The sequence below is a fragment of the Budorcas taxicolor genome, chromosome 10 (genome assembly GCF_023091745.1).
Source record: "Budorcas taxicolor isolate Tak-1 chromosome 10, Takin1.1, whole genome shotgun sequence".
NCBI classification, from domain to species: Eukaryota; Metazoa; Chordata; class Mammalia; order Artiodactyla; family Bovidae; genus Budorcas; species Budorcas taxicolor.
The window spans coordinates 73,847,887-73,869,719 of NC_068919.1; the positions used below are offsets into that span (position 1 = coordinate 73,847,887).

At 36.5% G+C, this 21,833-nt stretch overlaps 1 protein-coding gene across 1 annotated transcript in view; it reads right to left on the reverse strand.

Moving 5' to 3' along the window:
* Nucleotides 1–12,977: 12,977 nt before the first annotated feature.
* PPP2R5E (protein phosphatase 2 regulatory subunit B'epsilon) overlaps nt 12,978–21,833 on the reverse strand; it is a 152,269-nt gene continuing 143,413 nt past the window's right edge. The window contains exons 12-14 of the mRNA XM_052646303.1: nt 20,624–20,751; nt 18,453–18,554; nt 12,978–13,514 (exon numbers count right to left, since the gene is read on the reverse strand). Of these exons, the coding sequence (XP_052502263.1) occupies nt 13,415–13,514; nt 18,453–18,554; nt 20,624–20,751 (330 nt within the window). The 3' untranslated portion in view covers nt 12,978–13,414. The remainder of the gene's footprint in view (nt 13,515–18,452; nt 18,555–20,623; nt 20,752–21,833) is intronic.

Sequence of the window (21,833 nt, forward strand, 5' to 3'; positions counted from 1 at the left end):
GCTCATTATGTGAATTCCCTATTGTCTGAGACACTCCAGGTGCTGAAGTACAAGGGGGAACAGCGATAATATCCTTTTTGTGTCAGTGAAATAGCCTGTAAATGCCTAATTAACACCATCTGATGTTCAAATTTCCTCATTCAAGCAAACTAGAAGGTTATCTGTGCCAGATTTCTTTCTAATCAGTGGCAGAGGTCAATTCCTGACCCCTGCATTCTCAGAATCTCAGAAAAAGAATTATGCATCTTGAGGGATATCAACTCAACCTGTTACAGCCTAATTCTTGACCGGGATGAGCTCTATCCATACATATATAATCACTCTGGTCTGAAGAAAGCCCCTTTTATACCAACAGGCATGTCTCAACTTGCGTTGGAGGTTGTTGTATGTCTGCTCCACTGAGTTTGTGAAAAAAGAATACACACTATTTATTTGACCTATTTCTCAGACATTGAGACTTTGATAAAAGACAATTAAGTCTTTTTTCATGATCTCTCTCCTCTTGAATACATTTAGCTAATATTACCTATATTATGTCTGCAAGCTATCAGTAGTTGCTTCCACATGTCCAATTGCTTATGCTGTTATTTCTTGATTTGGAAATTCTACAAACATTGTCAGAGATTCGGCTTAACTTTGCACAACCTGTGTCTCCCCTCTCCCATCCTCCCAATGTATCATTCTTTTAATTAAGTCAGTAATCAGGGACTGCATTAATATGAGTATGTAAATATTCTCTCTAGCCTAATAATAAACAGTGACACCATGTACTCCCTGATATCACACACTGAGGGAGGAGCATCATCTCTGAAGCATCCTATCAATATTCTCAAATAATGCCTCTAACTTCAATCTTATCATAAGGAACCATCTGAAACCCCAAACTGAAGGACATTCTAAAACATGACTTACCAGTGTTGTTCAAAAGCATCAGTAATGAAAGATCAGGAAAGACTGGGAAAGTCGCCAAGTTGAAGAGACTAAGGAGACGTGACAGCTACTTATAACATGGAGTCCTGAATTGGATGCTAGACGAGAAAAGGGACATTAATGGGAAAACTAGTAAAATCTGAATAAATTCTATATTTTAGTTGACAGCATTACATCCAGGATACTTGTGCCAAGGATAAAACCTCTTTGGTTATAGAAGATGGTAACATAAGGGGAAGCTGGAAGAAGGGTATCCAGGAATTCATGGTAATATTTTTCAACTCTTGTATAAGTCTCAATTTGTCTCAAAATAAAAAGTTTTAAAAGCGAATAAAAAAATTGAATGAAAATATGATTCATTTAAAAATAAGCTAACACATTACAAGTGTAATATTAAAGTGGCAAAATTAATGGCAGTGATATATAAATTACTGATGTGTGGGAAATACTTACCTGACTTAGTACCATGCCTGATACGTAGAATGTGTTGGGGTGGGGGAGGCAGAGAATCATGTGTCTCCAAATTATAGCCCTTGAAGGAAAATCTGCTTTAAGAATATATGATCAGATTTCTCCTAGACCTCTTCATGCAGATAAAAATGGGGAAATGCAGCAAAAATACAGAGACTTACACACAGAGGAGAAAGGAAAATGACTGGAAAGCACTAAAAGGCATATTCTGTAGGAAAGTCAACACTTGGGAAAAAAGGACAACACTGGGTAAATCTTCCAATTTTATAAGTTTTAGCCTGAGGGTCAATATGAGGTGAAGCAGGAGAACACAAGTAGAACACAACAGAAAAGCTGTTTTTCTGCCCTAAAGAACCACAGAGTGCAGGGCAGCCACAGCCATTGGAAAGTGAGGGTAATATCACAGAAAGGACAGCACTAGAGAGGAGAAGCCAAAATTTTGTGTGCATAACCTAACCCAAATCTATGACCAACACCTGACCCTCACACGCAGGAAACAAACTCCAGAGAAGGATAAAACAACTGAACAATGATATGAGCTACTTACCAAGAGATGGAGTTTGCAGAGTCCCACCAAATTAGTTTTTGCTACAACTAATTAATACTCTTCAGAGAAATATTACACAATCCAGAGTTCCCAAAACATAATATTTAAAGTATCCAAGAAAAAATTCAAATTTACTCAACATACTAAGGACCAGAAAAATGTGACAAATTCTCAAGAAAAAGACCATTAAGAGAGACAAGTTCCAGATATTGGAATTTGCACAAAGAATCTTATGATAGCTATGATAATGATATACAATGATATTAAGGAAAACATACAGTGAATGAAAAGACAGACATCTCAACAAAGGAATAGACTCCAGAAAATGAACCATGAGAAAATTCTAAAACTAAAAAATATAGTATCTAAAATAAAAATATTTGTTACATGAGCATAACAGTTAATAGAGATGACAGAGGAAAAAGAACTTGAGGAAGATCAATATATTATCAATTTAAAAAGCATTGAAAAAAGATATATTTTTTAAATGAACAGAACATCGACTAGGATGACTATAGATAAATCAACAGAAAACAACTAGCATTAACAATGAGGTAAAGAAATTAGAACCCCCATGCATTGCTCAAGGAGTGTAAATTAGTGCAGCTACTGTAGAAAAAAAGTCTGACAGTTCCTCAGAAAATTAATCATAGCATTACCATATGACCCAGAAATTTCACTCCAACCTTATTTACTGAAAGGAACAAAAACTCATAATGATCACTCATCACAGCACTATTCACAATAGCCAAAAGTTGAAAACAACCTAAATATCAATAAATTGATAATAAATAAAATGTGGTCTATCATACAATGAAATATGCAGCAATAAAAAGGAAAGAAGTACTGATATATACAACATGAACTTCAAAAGGAATATGCCAAGTGAGAGAAGCCAGACAAAAAGGTTACACATTATATGACTCCATTTATGTGAAATATCCAGAACAGGCAAATGCATAAAGACTGAAGGCTAATTTGTGGTTAACAGGTGTTGGGAGGGAGGAATGGGAAGTGGTTACCTCAAGATTATGGGGTTTTCTTTTGGGATGGTGAAAATATTTGGAATGATATAGAAAAGAAAGCTGTACAATATCTTTAATGTACAAAATGTCAGTGAATAGTATATTTTTAAATGGCCAATTTTAAAAAGTAAATAAAATGATTAAATTTATGTGAATTATATCTCAATAAAAAGATAATTAATAAAAAATGAACAGTACCTGTGATATATGATACTATAACAAAGATTTAAGTACCTGTAATTAGTGTTCCAGAAGAAAGAAAGAGAACAGAACAGAAAAAAATCTGAAAAATAATGACCAAAATATTTACCAAATCTGGTAATAGGTAAATACGGAGAGATTTAAGCAGCTCAGTGATCTCCAAGCATGATAAATATGAAGCAAAACATGAGGCACATCAGAAGCAAACAGAAAACAAAAGATAAAGGAAAATTTGAAAATAGCCAGAGATGTGCACAAAAAAATAATCCAAGATGAATCATGAGCCTAAACATAAAAGCAAAAATTATAAAGCTTTCATAGGGGATATATAAAAGAGTATAATTTGGACTGGCAGGGAGGGAGGAAAGGAAGTAGGAAGAGAGAAAGATTTCATAGGACATAAGAAACAGTAATCATAAAAGAAAAAAAGTTAAATTATATCTCATTGATATTTACATCTTTTGCTCATTAGGTATGGAGAAAATATTCACAAAACATATATCTGGCAAAGAATTATTATCCAAGAAACATAAAGATACCCTACAATTCAATAATAAAAAGGTCAACAACACAATAAAGCAAAATGGGCAAAAATTTGAACAGACACTTCACAAAAGAAGATATACAAATTGCCAAAAACACATGAAAAAGGTGTTTAATATAACTGGTCATCAGGAGGATACAAATGAGAACCTCAATAAAATATCTTTATATGCATTCACCAGAATGGCTAAAACTATTTAAAGTGACACCACTACATGTTGGCAAGAATGTGGTGCAACTGGAATTCTCATACCTTGTTGTTTAGAGTGTGAAATGTCATATCCACTGTGGAAAATGGCTTAGGAGCATTTTTTATTATTGAGGTAAAATGCACATAAAATTAAATTTACCATTTTGATCATTTTTACATGTACAGGTCATTTGTACACTTTAGTGTGCAACCATCACCACCACCCATCCTCTTAACTCTTTTCATCTTTTAATGCTGGAACTCTATACTTATTAGAAGATAACCCCCATTCTTTCCTCCTCTCAGCCACTGGCAACAACCATTACACTTTCTGTCTTTATGGTTTGGACTCATCTAAGTACATCATTTAAGTGGAATCAAATACTGTTTGCCTTTGTGTGACCAGCTTATTTTCATTTAATATAATGTTCTCAAGGTTCATCTATGATGTATCATCTTTCAGAATTTCCTTCCTTTTTGAGGCTGAATAATATTCCATGTGGGGCTTCCCTGATAGCTCAGAGGTTAAAACGTCTGCCTGTAATGCAGGAGGCCTGGGTTCGATCCCTGGGTCAGGAAGATCCCCTGGAGAAGGAAATGGCAACCCACTCCAGTATTCTTGCCTGGAGAATCCCATGGATGGAGGAGCCTGGTGGGCTACAGTCCACGATATCGCAAAGAGTCGGACACGACTGAGCAACTTCACTTTAATATTCCATGTATATGCCACATTTTGTTCATCCACCCATCTGCTGGTGGGCACTTGCGTTGCTTCCACATTTCAGCTATTGTGAATAATGATGGGTGTAAAAATAACTCTTTGAAGCCCTGCTTTCATTTCTTTGGGGTATATACTCAGAAGGGCAATTGTCAGATCATATATTTTTATTTTTAATATTTTGAAGAACTTCCATACTGTTTCCAAAGCAGCTGTATCATTTTACATTCCCATCAATAGTGCACAAATGACCCAGTTTCTCCACATCCTTGCCAGCTCTTGTTTTCTGGTTTTCCGATAGCAGCCATCCTTATCGGTATGAGGAGGTATACCTCACTGAAGTTTTGATTTGCAGTTTCCTAATGATTAGCAATGTTGAGTATCTTTTTATGTGCTTGTTGGCCAGTTATTATCTTCTTTGGAGAAATATCTATTTAAATCCTTGCCCATTTTTGAATTGGGCTGTTTAAGTTTTTTGTCATTGAGTTTTTTAAAGTTCCCCATATATTCTTGATGTTAAACCTTTTACAGACATATAATATGCAAATATTTTCTCCCATTCATGAGTTGCCTTTTTACTCTGTGGATAGTATCTTAGGATGCACAGATTTTTAAAATTTCATGAAGTCTAATTCATCTATTTTTTGTTACCTGTGCCTTTGATGTTATGTCCAAGAAGTCATGTCAAATATTGTACAATGTTGTACAATGAAACTTTTGTCCTATGTTTCTTTCCAAGAGTTTTATTATTTTGGGTCTTACATTTAGGTCCTTGATTCATTTTGAGGTTATTTTTGTATATAGTGTTAGATAAGGACCCAACTTCATTCTTCAAAGTGTGGATATCCAGTTTTCACAGCACTGTTCTTTGAAAACACTTTCCTTTCTTCATCAAATGGTCTTGGCAACCTTGTCAAAAATCTTTTGACCATATATGAGTTTCTCCTGGGTTCTCTATTTTATCCCATTGGCCTGTATAGCTTTATGCCAAAACCACCACACTGTTTTGATTAATGTAACTTTATAGTAAGTTTTAAAATCAGAAAATGTGTCCTTCAGTTTTGTTCTTTTTCAAAATCGTTTTGACAATTCATGCTCCCTTGAGAGTCCATATAAATTTTAGAATGGATTTTTTTTTAATTTCTGCAAAAAATCCTTTTATCAATCAATTGGGATTTTGATAATGATTACATTTTCTGTAGATTACTGCAGCAGCATGGACATCTTGCCAATAATAAGTAATCCAATCAATAAACATGAAATATGTTCCCATTTATGTCTTAATTTCTTTCAGCAATGTTTTGTAGTTTTCATTGTACAAGTCTTTCACCATTAATTACTAAGAATTTTATTCTTTTTGATGCTAATAGTATATGGAATTGTTTTTGCAATTTCCTTTTCAGTTTGTTCATTGTATAGAGATGAAACTGATTTTGGTGTGTTGACTTTGTATTCTGCTACTTTATTAGTTGCAACAACTTTTTGTGGAGTCTTTAGTTTTCTACATGTAACATCATACCACCTGCAAACAAATTTACTTCTTTATTTCCAATTTGGATGCTTTTCCTTTTCCTTGTCTAATTGCTCTGATAGAACTTCCAGCACTATGTTGAATATAAGTAGTGAAAAAGCGTGTATCCTCACCTTCTTCCTGATCTTAGATGAAAAGCTTTCAGTCTTTCACCATTGAATACAATGTTATGGACTTTTCACATGTGGCTTTTACAACATTGAGGTAATTGCCTTCTATTTTGTTGAGTGTTTATCATGAAAGGGTGTTGAATTTTCTCAAATGCTTTTTCTGCATAAGTTGAGATGACTATGTTGGGTTTTTTTCCCTTCATTTTGATGATGTGGTACATTACATTGACTCATTTTTCTATGTTGAACCATCCTTGCATTCCAGGAATAAATCCCATCTAGTTATGGAGAATAATGCTTTTAATATGCTGCTGAATCTGTTTGCTAGCAATTTGCTGGATATTTTTGTATCGATGTCTATAAGGGATATTGGTCTTTACTTTCTTATAGCATGTTTTTGGTATCAGGGTTATACTGACCTGATAGAAATGGGTTAGGAAGTGTTCCCTCCTCTTTGATTTCTTGTAAACATTTGAGAGGCATTGGTATTAATTCTTCTTTAAATGTTTGGTAGAATTCATTAGTGAAGCCACCTGGGCCAAGATCTTTGTTGGGAGATTTTTGATTACCAATGCAATCTTCTCACTAATTATGTCTATTCAGATTTTCTATTTCATGGTGATTGAATCACTTCATCTAGACTACCCAATTCTTTTTTTTTTTTTTGGCAAACAAATGTTCACAGTGCTCTTGTGTTTTATTTTATAGAATCAGCAAAGATATCTCCACTTTCATTTCTGATTTTTAGTAATTTGAGTCTTCTTTTATTTAGTCCATCTGGTTAAAGGTTTGTTAATTTTGCTGGTTTTTTCAAAGTACCAACTTCTGGTTTCATTTTTCTCTGTTGTTTTTCTATTCTCTACTTTATTTCTGCTTAATAATCTATATTACTTCCATTCTTCTGCTGTGGGTTTAACTTTTGGGTTTAATAAAGTATTCATCAAACATAGTATTTTTCAGGTTACCATGTGTCACACTTTATGCTATTTTACATACACTGCCTAATAGAATATAACAACACTGAAAAATAAGTACCACTTTACAAATGAATTTGAGGCTTAGCTCAGTTTTCCCGAAGTCACACCGCTGATAAATGTCAGAAGCCAAATGATCCCAGGGGCCTCTGTCTTCCAAGTCCCTGGTCATCTTGGGCGACACTGGCTGAAGACACCTTGCCTTAGGACAAAGGGGGCCGTGACTGATATCCATCTGGTTCCGAGGCCCCATATCATCCGGTAGCAGCAAAATCTGACGCAAATCGTATAACTCAGACTGTGAACAAAATTAAATGAGACAATAAAGAGGTAGAAAATGGGAAAACGGAGGATGGGCAAAACTCTGGACAGAGGTAATCCATTAACATTGGTCCAGTCAATCGATGAATGTACATGACTTTTAATGGTCTTTTTGGTACGAGGAGTAGCATATAGGTATTCAATGTGTTTCTTAAAAATCTTCCTTCTCAAGAATATACAATGAACATGTATCATAATCAGAAACAAGCAAATTTTAATTCCCCTAATCCCACAGTCTTGGTCAGCTATTCCATACTTTTCCATACTTAGTCTCGGCTAAAACAAACAAAATCTGGATTATACATTTGTTTTGCTTCATTATAAGACAGAAAGCAATGTTATAGAAAAGGTTAGATATTCCATGGAAATCAACTCATATTTCTATGAACCCTAAAATTGTTTGTTACAAGTTTCTTCTTGGTAAGTGACTTACCAAGGTGATCTTCAGATGTAAAACTGTCATGCTTGGAAACACAAAACTACTGAATGTACAAGGATTTTCTTTCCCCTCCCAACTTAGTTTAACTGAACATGAAACATTAACTAGTTAGCTCTACATGGTTCCAAGTCTAATTAGCCAGAGAGAGTAAACCACACCTAAATCAAATGCTTTACAAGGAAAGTATCCCATGGCTGGCTACAGATGACATTCCTCTCATCACATAGCAATAGGGCCCACATCCACTGCACTTGTATCTGAGCAGACTTTGTCACTGAGCAACAGAATATGACAGAAATCATGCTGTGACAGCTTCTGGGCCCAGGTTTTAAAGAATTGGCAGCATCCACCTCCCGTCGATTAAAACGCTCGTTCCTAGTTTTCATACTTTGAGGAAGTAAAGGAAGGCACCCCCATACGGAGGTCTGTGTCAAGAAGAACTGAGGTCTCTGGCTGAACCCCAAGTCAACAGCCAGCACCGACTGGCCAGCCATGCAAGTGAGCCATGTTGGAAGGGAGTGCTCCTGTCCCCCTTGACAAACCCAAGCTGACACTCGAATAGCAAAGACAAGAATTCTTGCCAAGTCCCGCCCACATCATACATTTGTGAACAAAATAAATAACTTCGATTTTGCCACGAAGTTTTGGGGTATTTGCATATCCAGCAATAGACCCTGAAGCCCACCCTAATTACAAACTGATTTTCTCAAGTTGAAAGCCTGAACATACCAACCTGTCTCACATTTATATTGATCAAATCTACCATTCGTATGGTTCAAAAAGGTCACAGAGGTCAGAAACAGATGAACAAACACACATAGCCAGGCGCCTGAGAACTCTTCACTGCTTCTTTATTAGGACGCACCCACAGTACAGGACCTCTCACACATCTGTCAAAGGGAAAGGTTACATTTTCCTTTGGGAGTACCTTCATTTTTGTTTCTGTTACCACTCTGAAGAAGGTAAATCATTTCCAAAGAAAGACATTTTAAACTCCAAGTGTTGTTTTAAGATTCAGCTTGCATTTTGTTGTGTTTGAAAAGGAAGTAGCATATTTTAGCTAGTGCCAGAAGATTCTTTTGTGGCCTTTTAACTTTCATGTGGATCAGAAGTCTTCACTGTCTGGTTGAATCAGTCTATAATTTCCATATGCAAATTTTCATATAAAAAATGTTTCATTTTTTTACCTCTACCCACAAACAGATGCTGTTTAAAAAAACACACACACAACTAAATTTAAAACCAGTCATGAACCACAGCATTTCTAACAGGGAAAATGAACTTTTGCTGCCCTCTCCTGCTAAAACAATGAAATACTAAAACACCAAAAGATGTATGAAGCTAAAGCGAAATCCTCAAACCAAAAGCAATGGACATGTCATTCTCATTATACCTCAATCAAAAATCAGACAACAACCAGAAAATGTATTGGTAATATTTATATTTGAAAGTTCCCCATTGATACATGAGGTCTGGATTACAACTTATATACAATAAGTGATTTCCAAAAACGTAAAGAAAAGAGAAGGGAAAGAAGGAAAGACGGGGGAGGGAAGGGAAAGAGTGGAAAAGGAAACCTATATCCATAGACGTCATAATCTGGGATGTTTATTTCCAAGAGAGATGCTACTGCTGCAGTCGTGCACAATAAGCAGCACAAATGAACATTCCACTAGATTAAGATTTGCTCAGCTTTCTCTCAAGATGCACCATCCTTTTCGAGTTTCAAAATTAAACACTGAGAAATATAAAATGCGTTCCCAATATAGCTACTACAAAAATTCTTTGTGGCTCATTCCTTAACTCCACTCAGAGAAGCAGCTGAGCCAGAATATAAAAATAAAAATATTGATGTGCAAATAAAATATCACTGATCATGTCTGGTGCCACCTTTTTTGTTCTAGGTGACTGTCATTTGTCATAACATCGGTAATAGCATCAAAAGAGAGAATCTCTTTATTTCTTGGGCCAGGTCAGTGCATCCAATTGAAGGGAAAAAAAACAATACAGAAAGGGGGAAAAAAAACCCACCTCTGAACACTTAAAAATGCCAATAACATCCATACATCTTCCCTTTCCCACCCACCACCCCCCAGTCCCGACAAAAAAATAAAAAAGCTTTTAAAGCTCTAAATATACTTTTTTTTTTTCTTTCCATAGTGTGATTGAGCCTAGGGCTATACATTTAAGTATAGCAGGTGCAATTATAAGCAATTCCTGGCTCCGCACCCTGGACTGTCCCACGCATAGAAGGAGGTACAAAATAAATTAAACCCTTCCATTTAGGCAAGTGAGCCCAAGATGAAGGAGTATAACCCTGCTTGTGAGTATCCAGAGGCATTGAGGATAGTACTTATATCTCACTTTTTTTATTTTTTATTTTATTTTATAAAAAACATGTTAGGGAGAGCAAAATATAATAAAATTTCAAAGGACGAAAACTAAACACTGAGGGAAAACTGGGGACACTTGCACAATGAGAAAAGGAATGCATGCTTGATTCAAAGTATGAGATGGGTCAGTTCACTCACATGGTTGTTCTAGGCCCACAACCTAAGGCCTCAGCATCCTTCTAAACCACAGGGTTTTGTTTTCATTTTTTGTTTTTCTTCCAAAGACACTCTTAATCCTACCCCTGAAACCAATATGGTAGGGATAAGGTTGGAGTGATCATCACTCACTAACTACAATATCTGCTATTTTAAAAATATATTTATATATAGTTCTGGAAATTAGGAAGCAAACAAAATATAACACAGAGATGCATTTGTCACAATTAACTCGAGTTGCAGCAACAGCAGAAATGTGGGAAAGGACAAAGAGAGAGGGCTGCTGCAAATGCAGCAAGTACGTCCTTAAATATGTCACATAGTGCAACAGTCAGGTTACCTCAGTTCCTCTGCGTCACTGGATACAACATGAACAGATGTCACATTGTCACTTCTGGTTAAAATAGAAAAGACAGTGTTTCTTCTCAGAAGTTGCCCAATGAATTTTAGACATATATCTATAATAGCTTCTTTAAATATGTCTAAAATTTGGCTTTATTCTTCTCAGTTTGGAATGCTCAACATACGAAATTGACATCAAGGGTATCGGTACAGCTTTCACCTTAACTCTGAGGACAGGGTAAGGTGCAATAAAGAATCCTGGTCTTTCTCATTTCAAATGACTGCATTTCATTCTAACGGGCAGAGATATAGTTCATAAACCTGTGACCTTGATAGCAAACAAAAGTTCATATTATCAAAATTAAATATAAAGCAAAGTCAAAACTCATGGGCTAAAATCAAAAGGGCTGAAGGAGATGGTTTGTTACAAATTTATTTTTATCTTTAGCATTTGAATTTGCACCTTTGCTCCAGCACTTTTAAAGTAAATTCTTTCATCTTTGGCAGCCTCTGCCAGCTTTACATTGAATCCCCATTAAAGTTCTTTAAAAAAAAAAGAAAATCTATTAATTCCACTAAACCATGTTGTGTTTGATATTGCATATGACTCTTTTACTGCTGTTTCTTTTTCAGAATTAACAATGCCAAGTTTTGTTTTTGTTTTACAAAATTATTGAGATGACAATGTCCATAATTGGCTGACTTTTTATGCACAAACTGTGACCTGATAATCCTGAAACACTTGATAGGGGAGAAAGGTCAGCGGCTTCTTTTTTTTCCCTTTTTTCTTATAAAGAATAAAACTGCATATTCTATCTTATATTTTAAATGGAAGGAATAAAATATACAAGCCCATACTGATACCATATTTCTATTAAGAGCAACAACAGTTCATATGTTCCTGTTTGTTACTATCACAATTCAACACATGAACGCAGAATCAGCTCCATATCACGAATACTGCTGGAAGGGATGGTTTAGGATTATCAACTCACTGCTGCCATGTCCATAACAAGCAAAAGCATCCTGGAAATAAATCCCAAAACACATATCTTTCAGTACATGATAATGCAACTGCATTAGGTTAAGTACACAATGTACACAAGTTTTATCAGCATTTTAACTCCCCAAGATGTAAGATTCCTCTTTCAAATACAAAGCAGAGAGCCAGTAAGATATATCTATAATACAGCCCTAGATTTTGGTTTTTTTTTTTTGTTTTCTTAAACAATTTGGTCACAATGCACCTTTGATATAAAAGCATTTTTAAACTTTATTATTAACACTCAGGACATTAGGAATTTCCAGATTTTTTCAGTAGCATTTGTAGAACCACTTTTGGTAACAAATACAGTAGTTAGGAATACGCATCCAATTCAGAATGCATAATAATGTTTATCCTGAATCCTTTCTGGCTAAAAACAGGGCTGGCGCTGTGATGGGATACAGAACGAGAATCTACAAAAAAACACTGTAATATGTTTGTTTGTTTTCCCCAGAGGCTACATCCTCTTTTTGCTGGAATACTTTATAAATACATATTAAAAAGTAAGGCAACAACTCCAAACAGTCCAAGCTGTTTGCTCAACTCTATTCCCAATTAGATTCACAATCCTGGCAATCAATTTCATGGCTGCACTGTTCAGTGTTTGTCTTTATTTCCAAATGGTCCGAAAGGATGTCTCCTGACATTTTAAAAACATCTCTGGTTTGTGTGTTCAATGATGTACATAACTAATACTGGTCAGGTACTGAACCCTAGCTTGTCCCAGCGCCTGTTTTCAAAGGATTCAAGACATTGATCTGGATTCACCATAAACTCAGGCATGAATCCAAAATTCCCTTCCCTACTATGTTTATCACCTGTTCTCTTTTACTCCTAATTTTAAAACTAAAGGAGTACCAGGACTACCTGGTTACTGGAAAGATGTTCATTCCAGTAAACAAAACTTTTAACACGGGACCTTTATAATTCATAGCCCCATTCCACATTCAACTCATGAAGATGTGCAAAAGGAAAAGATGTCAAATTACAGTCAAGTTATCCAGAGGAGGATGTTATACAAACTTATAAGGAAATGACAGTCTTTTTTTTTTTCCTTCCTTTACTATAAATACATTTAACAGCTTAGCAGAAAGACAAGCTAAATTTAAGATTGTTCACATTTGAAAATTGTTTCATACTCTCTGCTAATGATAAATAAGGAACTCCCAATAATGGAATCTTAATATAGCAATTTCATCAACAGACCTCTGAAGACTGCTTTTTTTTTTTAAAAGAGGGTTAGAACAATAATTACGTTTGCCAAGTTCTGAGAAGTCCATCTACTGTCCAAACTTTGGATTGAAGTCCTTATTTTTTTTTTTCCTTTACTTAGAGACAGGTATATACAGTGCTGTTGTAATAATGAAACAAATGTGAAATCTACTGTAAAGTTGCACAATACAGAAAACTGTTGCTCCATCTTCTACTACATAAATGTGTGACTCCACAGGTTAGTAATGTTGTTGTCGTTATTTTCGTTAAGTTGGAATTATTCCATCACGTCTAAGACCTCTCTTTAACTCCAGATCCTCCAGTTTTTTCCACAATTCTTCACGTTCCTTTTCTTTCTTTTTCTCACTAGGGGAAAAAAAAAATAGAATATAAGGTAAACAACTGAGAAAGTTTAAAAAGATTATCCAACTATAACTGCCCCTTGGACATACTTTAACCCAGTCTTTTAAATATCTCTGAAAACTCTGGCATTAAACTTGTAGGTGTTTCATCTTTTGGGTTTTCTGCTCTTTTTTTTTCCTTGACACATATGTAGAAACAACACAGAGTAGGAAATGACAAGAATATTTTAAGATTTCATTTCACATTAATATTCCTTTACACTTAGCTTAATAAGAAAGATTAACTTCAAAATACCAAGAAAAAAAAAAAGACCAACATTTTTAAGTATCTGTTACCCTAAATCCAATGGCATGTTTACTTTGGGTCTAGTTCAAATCTGATTTTTTTTTTTCTCTCTTTGAGTAGTTTCTCAAATGGGTTGCTAGAGATGACACTGATATAGAGAACATAGTAAGTCAAGAAAACATACTTCCTCTTTAATTACAGCCCATTTTTTCTATATTATATGTATGTAAAGTCTTTAGCAGAATCTTGTTCTTAAAAGTATCAAACCACAGAAACCAAATTATGAATTTTATACCTATATATAAAATTAAACATCCTTTCTTCTATAATTTCAGTTTTAATTCTCAACAGAACTTTGTTAGTATTATCAGTTATTAAATTTTTAATGTTCCAAGCCTTCGAATTTGGCTCAATATCAATTTGTGACTTACAGACTTCAGATTTCACTGTTTGGTTAAAATTTTCCCAAAAATTAGATGTTCAAAATAGGGTAAATGAATTTTATTTTGCCAAGGACATTTTTAGATTACCATACTTTTATAAAAGAAAAGATGTTAACTTTAATATCAATGAAGTAGTAAGTATGCAACCCAGGAATACATGGGTACACTATAAATTCATATTTATTAAAAATAACTCACTACACTGTCCCTAGTTTCTTCATGTTGTGATGAACCAGTAAACTGCACACCTGATAATATTTGTGAATCCATAAATTCAGATAATTCCTAAAAACAGTGGCTCTACTTCACTTGGGAAGAATTTGACTTCACTTAGCAAGACTTTTGTACTTCACTGTAGTACAGTATATTTATTCAGGGAAGGAAATCCACATAAGTGAAATATATATATAATTCCACTGCCTTATATTTTTTAAGTCATTACCAATTTTTTTAAGTTGTACTGATTGTCTACAGCAACAGAAATTAATCTTCATCCCCCCCACCAAAATACCTCTAGAAATATCTAAAGACTTTTACATCCCCATTCCATCATTTTATAATTAGTATTTTGGCAATTTAAGCCATTCACTGCAACTAGTTTTAACTGGCTCAAATACATTTGATACAATATGAATTTTAGTAGGCATAATAGTTTTTTAAACAACTACCTACTTGGTAACTTTGACCCTGAAAAGTTTTATTTATAGGGCAATAATTCTCCAACCATTATGGATCCTAGGTATCTAACTGCAAAGCAAAACTGTTTGGTAAATTATCACTTTTGGTTTCTCAGTACAATCTGGGGATTAACAGTAGGTCTGTCTAGAGATTCATTATCTATTTATTATTGGCTGCGCTGGGTCCTCGCTGCCGCGCAGGCTTTTCTCTAGCCGTGGTGAGCGGGGGCCACTCTTGGTTGTGGTGGAACAGGCTTCCCAGCGCAGTGGCAGAGCACAGGCTCCAGGCACCTGGGCTTCAGCAGATTCAGTGTGTGGGTTCAGTCACTGTGATTCGGGCTCTAGAGGGCTGGCTCAGCAGTTATGGCACACGGGCGTAGTTGCTCTGCAGGATGCGGGCTCTTCCCAGACCAGGGATCAAACAGGTTTCCCTTGCACTGCAAGGCAGATTCTTAAACAATGGACTCCCAGGGAAGCCCAACATTAGGTCTAAATAAATGTTATCATAGAATACTGATTTGAAAGTAAATTCTGCTGATCCTGCTGAGTTTCAATGCATATTGATCTTTTTACTTGGAAGAGGAGGAAGATAGTAAGCAAGGGCTTCAGAGACTTTATTCAACTAAAAAACAGCTTCAATATATGTTAGGTTCTTATTGCCCTAATTTGCAGTTTAAATGAAGAGCGGACATGATTAAACACTCATAATCTTGTTACTGAGGCATTTCACCAGTCTCTGATCAAGAGTTGTATAGCAATCAATGCAGTCTACCCTATGGGGCTTTTCTTCCAGGTAAACTTTTTGCTGAGTTATCATACATCTTTTATACTGACAGCTTTATCTTCAAAAACCCTAAATATTTCCGATATAGCTTCTGTCACCCCTATTCTTTCCCACTTTTCTCTCTCCCTGTAGGTGGCAGTTTAAAACTTCACTACGCTGTCATACTAGGGATAATGTCAAACTCCCTGTTACAATTTCACAGAGCACTAATGTTGACACATGTATCCGTCAGTGTTAGTTACTTATTCCACCCACCATTTTCAGATTTGTAATACTTTAAAAATGTTGATCTGAACTGCAACAGTTACTAACTTCTTGCCTTCTAGAAATAAATCTTTTCATTTCTCATTGGGACTCTTTGTGACCCATGCACTCACTGTAGCCCACCAGGTTCCTCTGTCCATGGGGATTCTCCAGCTAGGAATACTGGAGTGGGTTGCCATTCCCTCCGCCAGGGGACTCCTCCCAACCCAAGGATCAAACCCAGGTCTCCCACACTGCAGGCAGATTCTTTACCATCTGAGCCACCAGAGAAGCTCTTGTCGGACAATACCAAATAAATCTCTTTAGTCTCTTTTTCTCTTCCTATATCCACGGAAAAACTAGTATATCCATCTACTAAGTATACTCTTGTATTGCTCATTAGACAAAATACTAGTTTTTGAATAATCCTTCTGTCATAAAGAAAGTCCACTAACTATAAATCACTTTAAAACACCAGACTGTCATAGTCAGCTTCATAGTGTTTATTTGCACTTTATTATCTTTTCCAAGAGTCTGACCTATTTAGTTTAAATGATAAATGATCATAAAACAGTTTTGAAATTCAATAAAAATGAATGAAATTAATTCAAATGATTTGAATATTTTAGAAATAGGTCTTCAGTAGTCTTAATGGATTTCTACAGATTTAATTCTTATTCAACTAGGAAAATAAAAATGGGTTTTTAGTTACTATAAAAAGAAGGATATTATGTACAATGCACTCCTTACTGGTATATCACAGTATGAAAATTTGCCCTGTATTTCCTTCACTTAAATAACATTTTTTAAAGATTTTAAGTTTGAAACATGGAGGGTTATTATAAATTTAATGATTTGAAACAACTACAAATATAGTAAATTAACAGTTAAGTCTGGTACAACATATCCAATAACTGATTTTTACCTCAACGTGGTATTAAAAAAAAACTCAAGTCTCTTCTCTCTATTATTAAATACTTTTCGTATTCCATAAAGTTGCTCTGGTAATTTTTTTAAAAATCACTATGATGATCCTCTGTCCCCTGCCACCAAACCTTTCCCTTCATTGCTACTTTTATCTAAAATCCAAGTAACATATTAAAAGTCAGGAAAAGGTGCAAGGGAACCACAGACAGTCTTTCTCAGGAGGTTTAGCCAGGTCCTGAGTATGAACACTGGGATCCTTCAAAGTCTATGGTTTTATAATATACACAAAGTTGACATTTTCTTCTGGATGAGAAAAGTCAACCCAGTGGTTCAACTACTAACTAGCTCTCCAGACTTTCCTCAACCTCTCCAAGTACATCAAGTCAGGGTCTGAGTATTTGTGTGCCCCCCAAATTCACATGTTGACATCCTAAACCCCAGAGGTGATGGTATTAGTAGGTGGGGCCTTTGGGGGTGATTAGGTCATGAGGGTGGAGCCCTCATGAATGGGATTAGTGCTTTTATAAAAGAGACCCCACAGAGATCCCTTGCCCCATCCACCTTGCGAAGACACAGTGACAAGGTACCAGATCTGAATCAGAAAGAGGGCCTTCATCCAACTATGGTGGGGCCATGCTCTTGGGTTTCTGGATTCCAGAACATTTGTGTTGTTTGGAAGCTACCCACAAGATACCTATAATGTGGTGTAGCAGCCCACACAGACTAAGACACATCTTTTGGAAAGGTGAATATACTGAACGAGAAATAACAAAATTGAAGAATCACGTAAATGAAATCAAGAAAGACCCATGAAACCAGAAGCATTTACTATAATGAGTTCAACTGGTTTCTGCTCCCTTTTGACCTTAAATGTATCAAGATTTGCATAATACTCTTTATCTCCTTGTTCTTTGCACTGCCCTCTAAATCACGGGAATGTGCTGAGTTCTAGTATAGAAAGTTAAGTTCTAGGTCAAAGAGCTAAAGAAAAACCCATGCCCCATCTCTCTTGCTCCTGGTAGTAGTTAGTAGTTTGTCGCTCAGTCGTGTCCGACTCTTTGGGACCCCATGGGCTGTAGCCCACCAGGCTCCTCCCTCCATGGGATTCTCCAGGCAAGAGTACTGGAGAGGGTTGCCATTTCCTTCTCCAGGGGATCTTCTCGACCCAGGGATTGAACCCGGGTCTCCCGCATTCCAGGCAGACACTTTAACCTCTGAGCCACCAGGGAAGCTGCTGGAGTGAAGGACAAATCAGCCCCATTCTAGGTCAGAATGGGAGTGAATCCAGATGGCTATCAACCTGATGACCCCCTTATGTGGGCCTGAAATACCAGTTATGAGGCAGGCTTCTAACCTGGACACAGAAGAGAAACATTAGGAAAGGAAAGGAGGAAAGCAGCCTTTACCAAAATGACACTTTGTTACCCAGTGGCACACTAATAAAGACACAGCTAATGCATATGCGAAAATGAATATGGAAATAAATAAAATTGTGCTGCTTAGGATTTCAGGTACAAAGAGGCAAATTCAGCAAAGAGCAAAGATTTTATGCAGAGCTGACAAAAAAGCTTTAAAAAGTTACCGCTGACGATCTGACTTGTATGTGGCTGTCAGCTCATCAAACATGGTGCTGTTCATTTCCATAAACGCCTTCAACACATTGTACACTAACGCCACAATAGCCCTGGAAGCAGAGAGAGGAAGGAACGTGTTGGTCAGTCCTATGTAACGGGTTGCTGCCCGAAGAAAATGGATGTACAACCTTTACCTGAGTGAGCTGCTCACACTGCCTAGTTGCCATCCCTTTTTTAGTTGGAACAACTAGAAATGACCTACAATTCATTTCCACATGAAGAGAGCTACATTCTTTAGACAAGAGATCTTTCTGAGGGGTTGGCAGGATTAGAAAAAGAAAATCTAATTTTGCCCTTCTAATCACTGGTACCCAGAATAGACTTGCCTATGGGCACTTGTTAATTTCAATGAATAAAAAGGCAACTATAAAGCAACTTCACCCTAAAAATGAACACTTGTGGCAGGACCAACCTTTGAGACCTGAATTTGCATAGAATTTTATTTCTAAAGTGATAAAATACATAATTCATCAAAATCAAAGGCTGTTTCCATGGTAACAAATTTTATATATCTATAATTCATATTCAAAGATGATACCAAGCCCCCCCACCCCGTAAGTTGGGCAGCTTAATATGAGTTACATTTCTAGTAGTGATTTGCATCAGTCCTCCTGCTGCCTCAACGCACAGGCTGAAGGTAACTGGCTAGCTGGTGATGGCTGCTATCAGCGGATGGAACACTAAACAGCTCAAGAGCCAAATGGCTGCCCATGCTTATCAAGTCTAAGAATAAGCTCTTGGCAATGTGAGGACTCTGCCATGACAAGCTGAGTATCTTCAGACTAGAATCTAAATAACACTTCCCTGTGCAAAACTATACAACATTTCTTCCATTTTGCGTGTTTTCCAACACCAGTGAAAAAGGCATTCCTTGGGTTTGAAGTTTCTAAAACATTTATAAGTGGATTTACTGTATTGCTTCTGCCCTGTGTTCATTAAAAGAGAAACTTCAGCTGTCTCTTGTTGAAAAGAAAGACCTTCTCAGATATGACAGTGAGGGAACTGTGATGGAGAAAAGGCAAATACAGTCTGCTTAGCGGTTAAGGACACGTGCTAGAACCACTCTAGGTTCTCAAGAGGCTACTTACATAATGAGATTTAACTGTTTGCCAGCTCTTTTATTTGTATAAGCTTTAGTCACAAATTTGACAAATGTGAAAAGTGAGAAATATGATATTTTACAGTTGTATGCAAAACTCGTAGACAAACATACTATGGAAATACTGAATTATATTTCATTTTTAATGCCACATTTAGTTTTCTATGTCATAGAGAAACATGTAAAGTCATTCAAATACAAAATGCTTTAACTTTCATAAAACTAGATGATAAAAAACATTCAAAAATGTTTTTTCCCTCTACAAAACATGTATAATGACTGAGTAGTTGGTTTGTAAAAAATGGATTTTGCTAAAATGCAAATCAATTCAGACCACTTCCCTTCCTACAGCTCTCTAGTGTTTCCTTAGTATTTACTTGGTGAAGACTCACGTGGGCACTACTCTACTTTCTGACCCAGTCTTCCAGCAAACTTCTCAAATGACCATGTGCTTCAGCCCTCCCAAATTCACAGGCCTCAGAACACGACAGGTGCTTCTTACCTTTTGTGCCTTTTTAGGTGACGGGTAAATCCACTATCTGAATGGACTAACCCCCATCCCATCCACTTGCCCAATTCTTTTAAGATTCAGTAAGAGCATCATCACCCCATCAATATAATACAAATCTCTCTACTTGATCCAGAGCATCCCCAGAAGATCTTAGCAATATTCAAAGACAGGTTGAGATGCCCTCAAATAAACAGATACGTGAACACAACAACACTTAAAACACTGGTTTATAAAAAATCTGTTTCCTTGTGGGTCTCCCCAACCAGTCAGTGAATTTCTAAAATGTAGACATTTTACCTTTTCACACGCGTTATCTTCAGCAGCACGCACAACATCTGACACACAGCATGCATACAAGACATTTTATCAAGCAGAAGAGACGAAGGAGGGAGAAAGGCCTAAGGAGAGAGGGAGTGGGGAGAGAGCGGGGAGGAAGGAAGGAAGGAAGAGGAGGAGGGGAGGAGGGAGGGAGGAGGAAAGAAGGGGAGAGGGAAACTGTGAAAACCTACGGATTCCAATGTTCTTTTGAAATCCTATAAAGACTGGAAAACATGATGGGAAGGATGACGTTAGAGTTTTCTTCTATCAAACTCATGATGTATTCATTATTCCAATAATAGAGTGCCCTTTCTGCCACCTTTGAGAAAAGGAAAAAGAAAATGTTAACAGAGAGAAAAAGACAAAGATAAAACAAAATTATAACCTCTTCCAAAAAAGTATTAAGACTATTTTAGTATCATTCAAACAAGTATAAAATTAAGTATTAATCACACTTTACATTTTTGTGGGTTTAAAATCTTTCACAAAGTTCCAAACTGGTTAATCAATTTGGGAAAGAAAAAGATCTGCTACCTGCTTATTTTTATTCTCCTTTTAACACATTTATTCTCCTGATTCCACATTTTCCCTACATAGCTCACAAGCATCAGACACCTTCACCCTGCTTCTAAATGCCATGCTGTTTCCCCGTCACTTTAATTCCCTTCCTGGCTCACCTCTTTCATCCCACACACTTCAGATCAACCACAGGGCCCAGCATGCAGCTGGCCTTCAGTCAATAGCTGCTGTAGAAAGCGCAGCTGCCCATCCCTGAAGAGCAGGCACATTTGCTAAACACCTCCTTTGGCCAGAGACTGTGCCCAGCCTGCAGGCAGAATGTGTCATCCTTACCACCACCCAAGGAGTGGGTACCACTGTACAAACGAGGGCACTGGGGTTCAGAGAGATGGGGAACCTGGCTACAGTCACACTGCTTGTCAGTGATAAACTGAGACATGAGTCTAGTGCCCAGACTCCTTCCAGAGTTCATTTCTGGTCCCCTCCTTTGACCTGGGTAAGCCAGGAGGAAGGCACTCAGTTGGACTTAGGGCTGTATGTACATGCACTTGCTATCTCAGATCTCTTTTTCCTGACTGCCACATTTACCAACTGAATCTCTGAATTCAAAGGAATGCTTAAGAAAACCTAAAAAATCTAAAAAGCAATCTAAGATAACAATAATAATTCAAGTAAACCAAAGTCTCAAAAGAAAAAAAACAAAACCCAAAAAAACACTAAAAACTCTAAGAGCAGTTATATGGGGAAAGGGAAAGAGTTGCTTCTTTCATTTATACCAATTAAGAAATTATGCTTCATTTAAATACATTTAATAAATCTGTCCCCACCCCCTGCACAAAATTCATTTGCTGAAGCCCTAACCTCTAGTGTGAGTGCATCTGG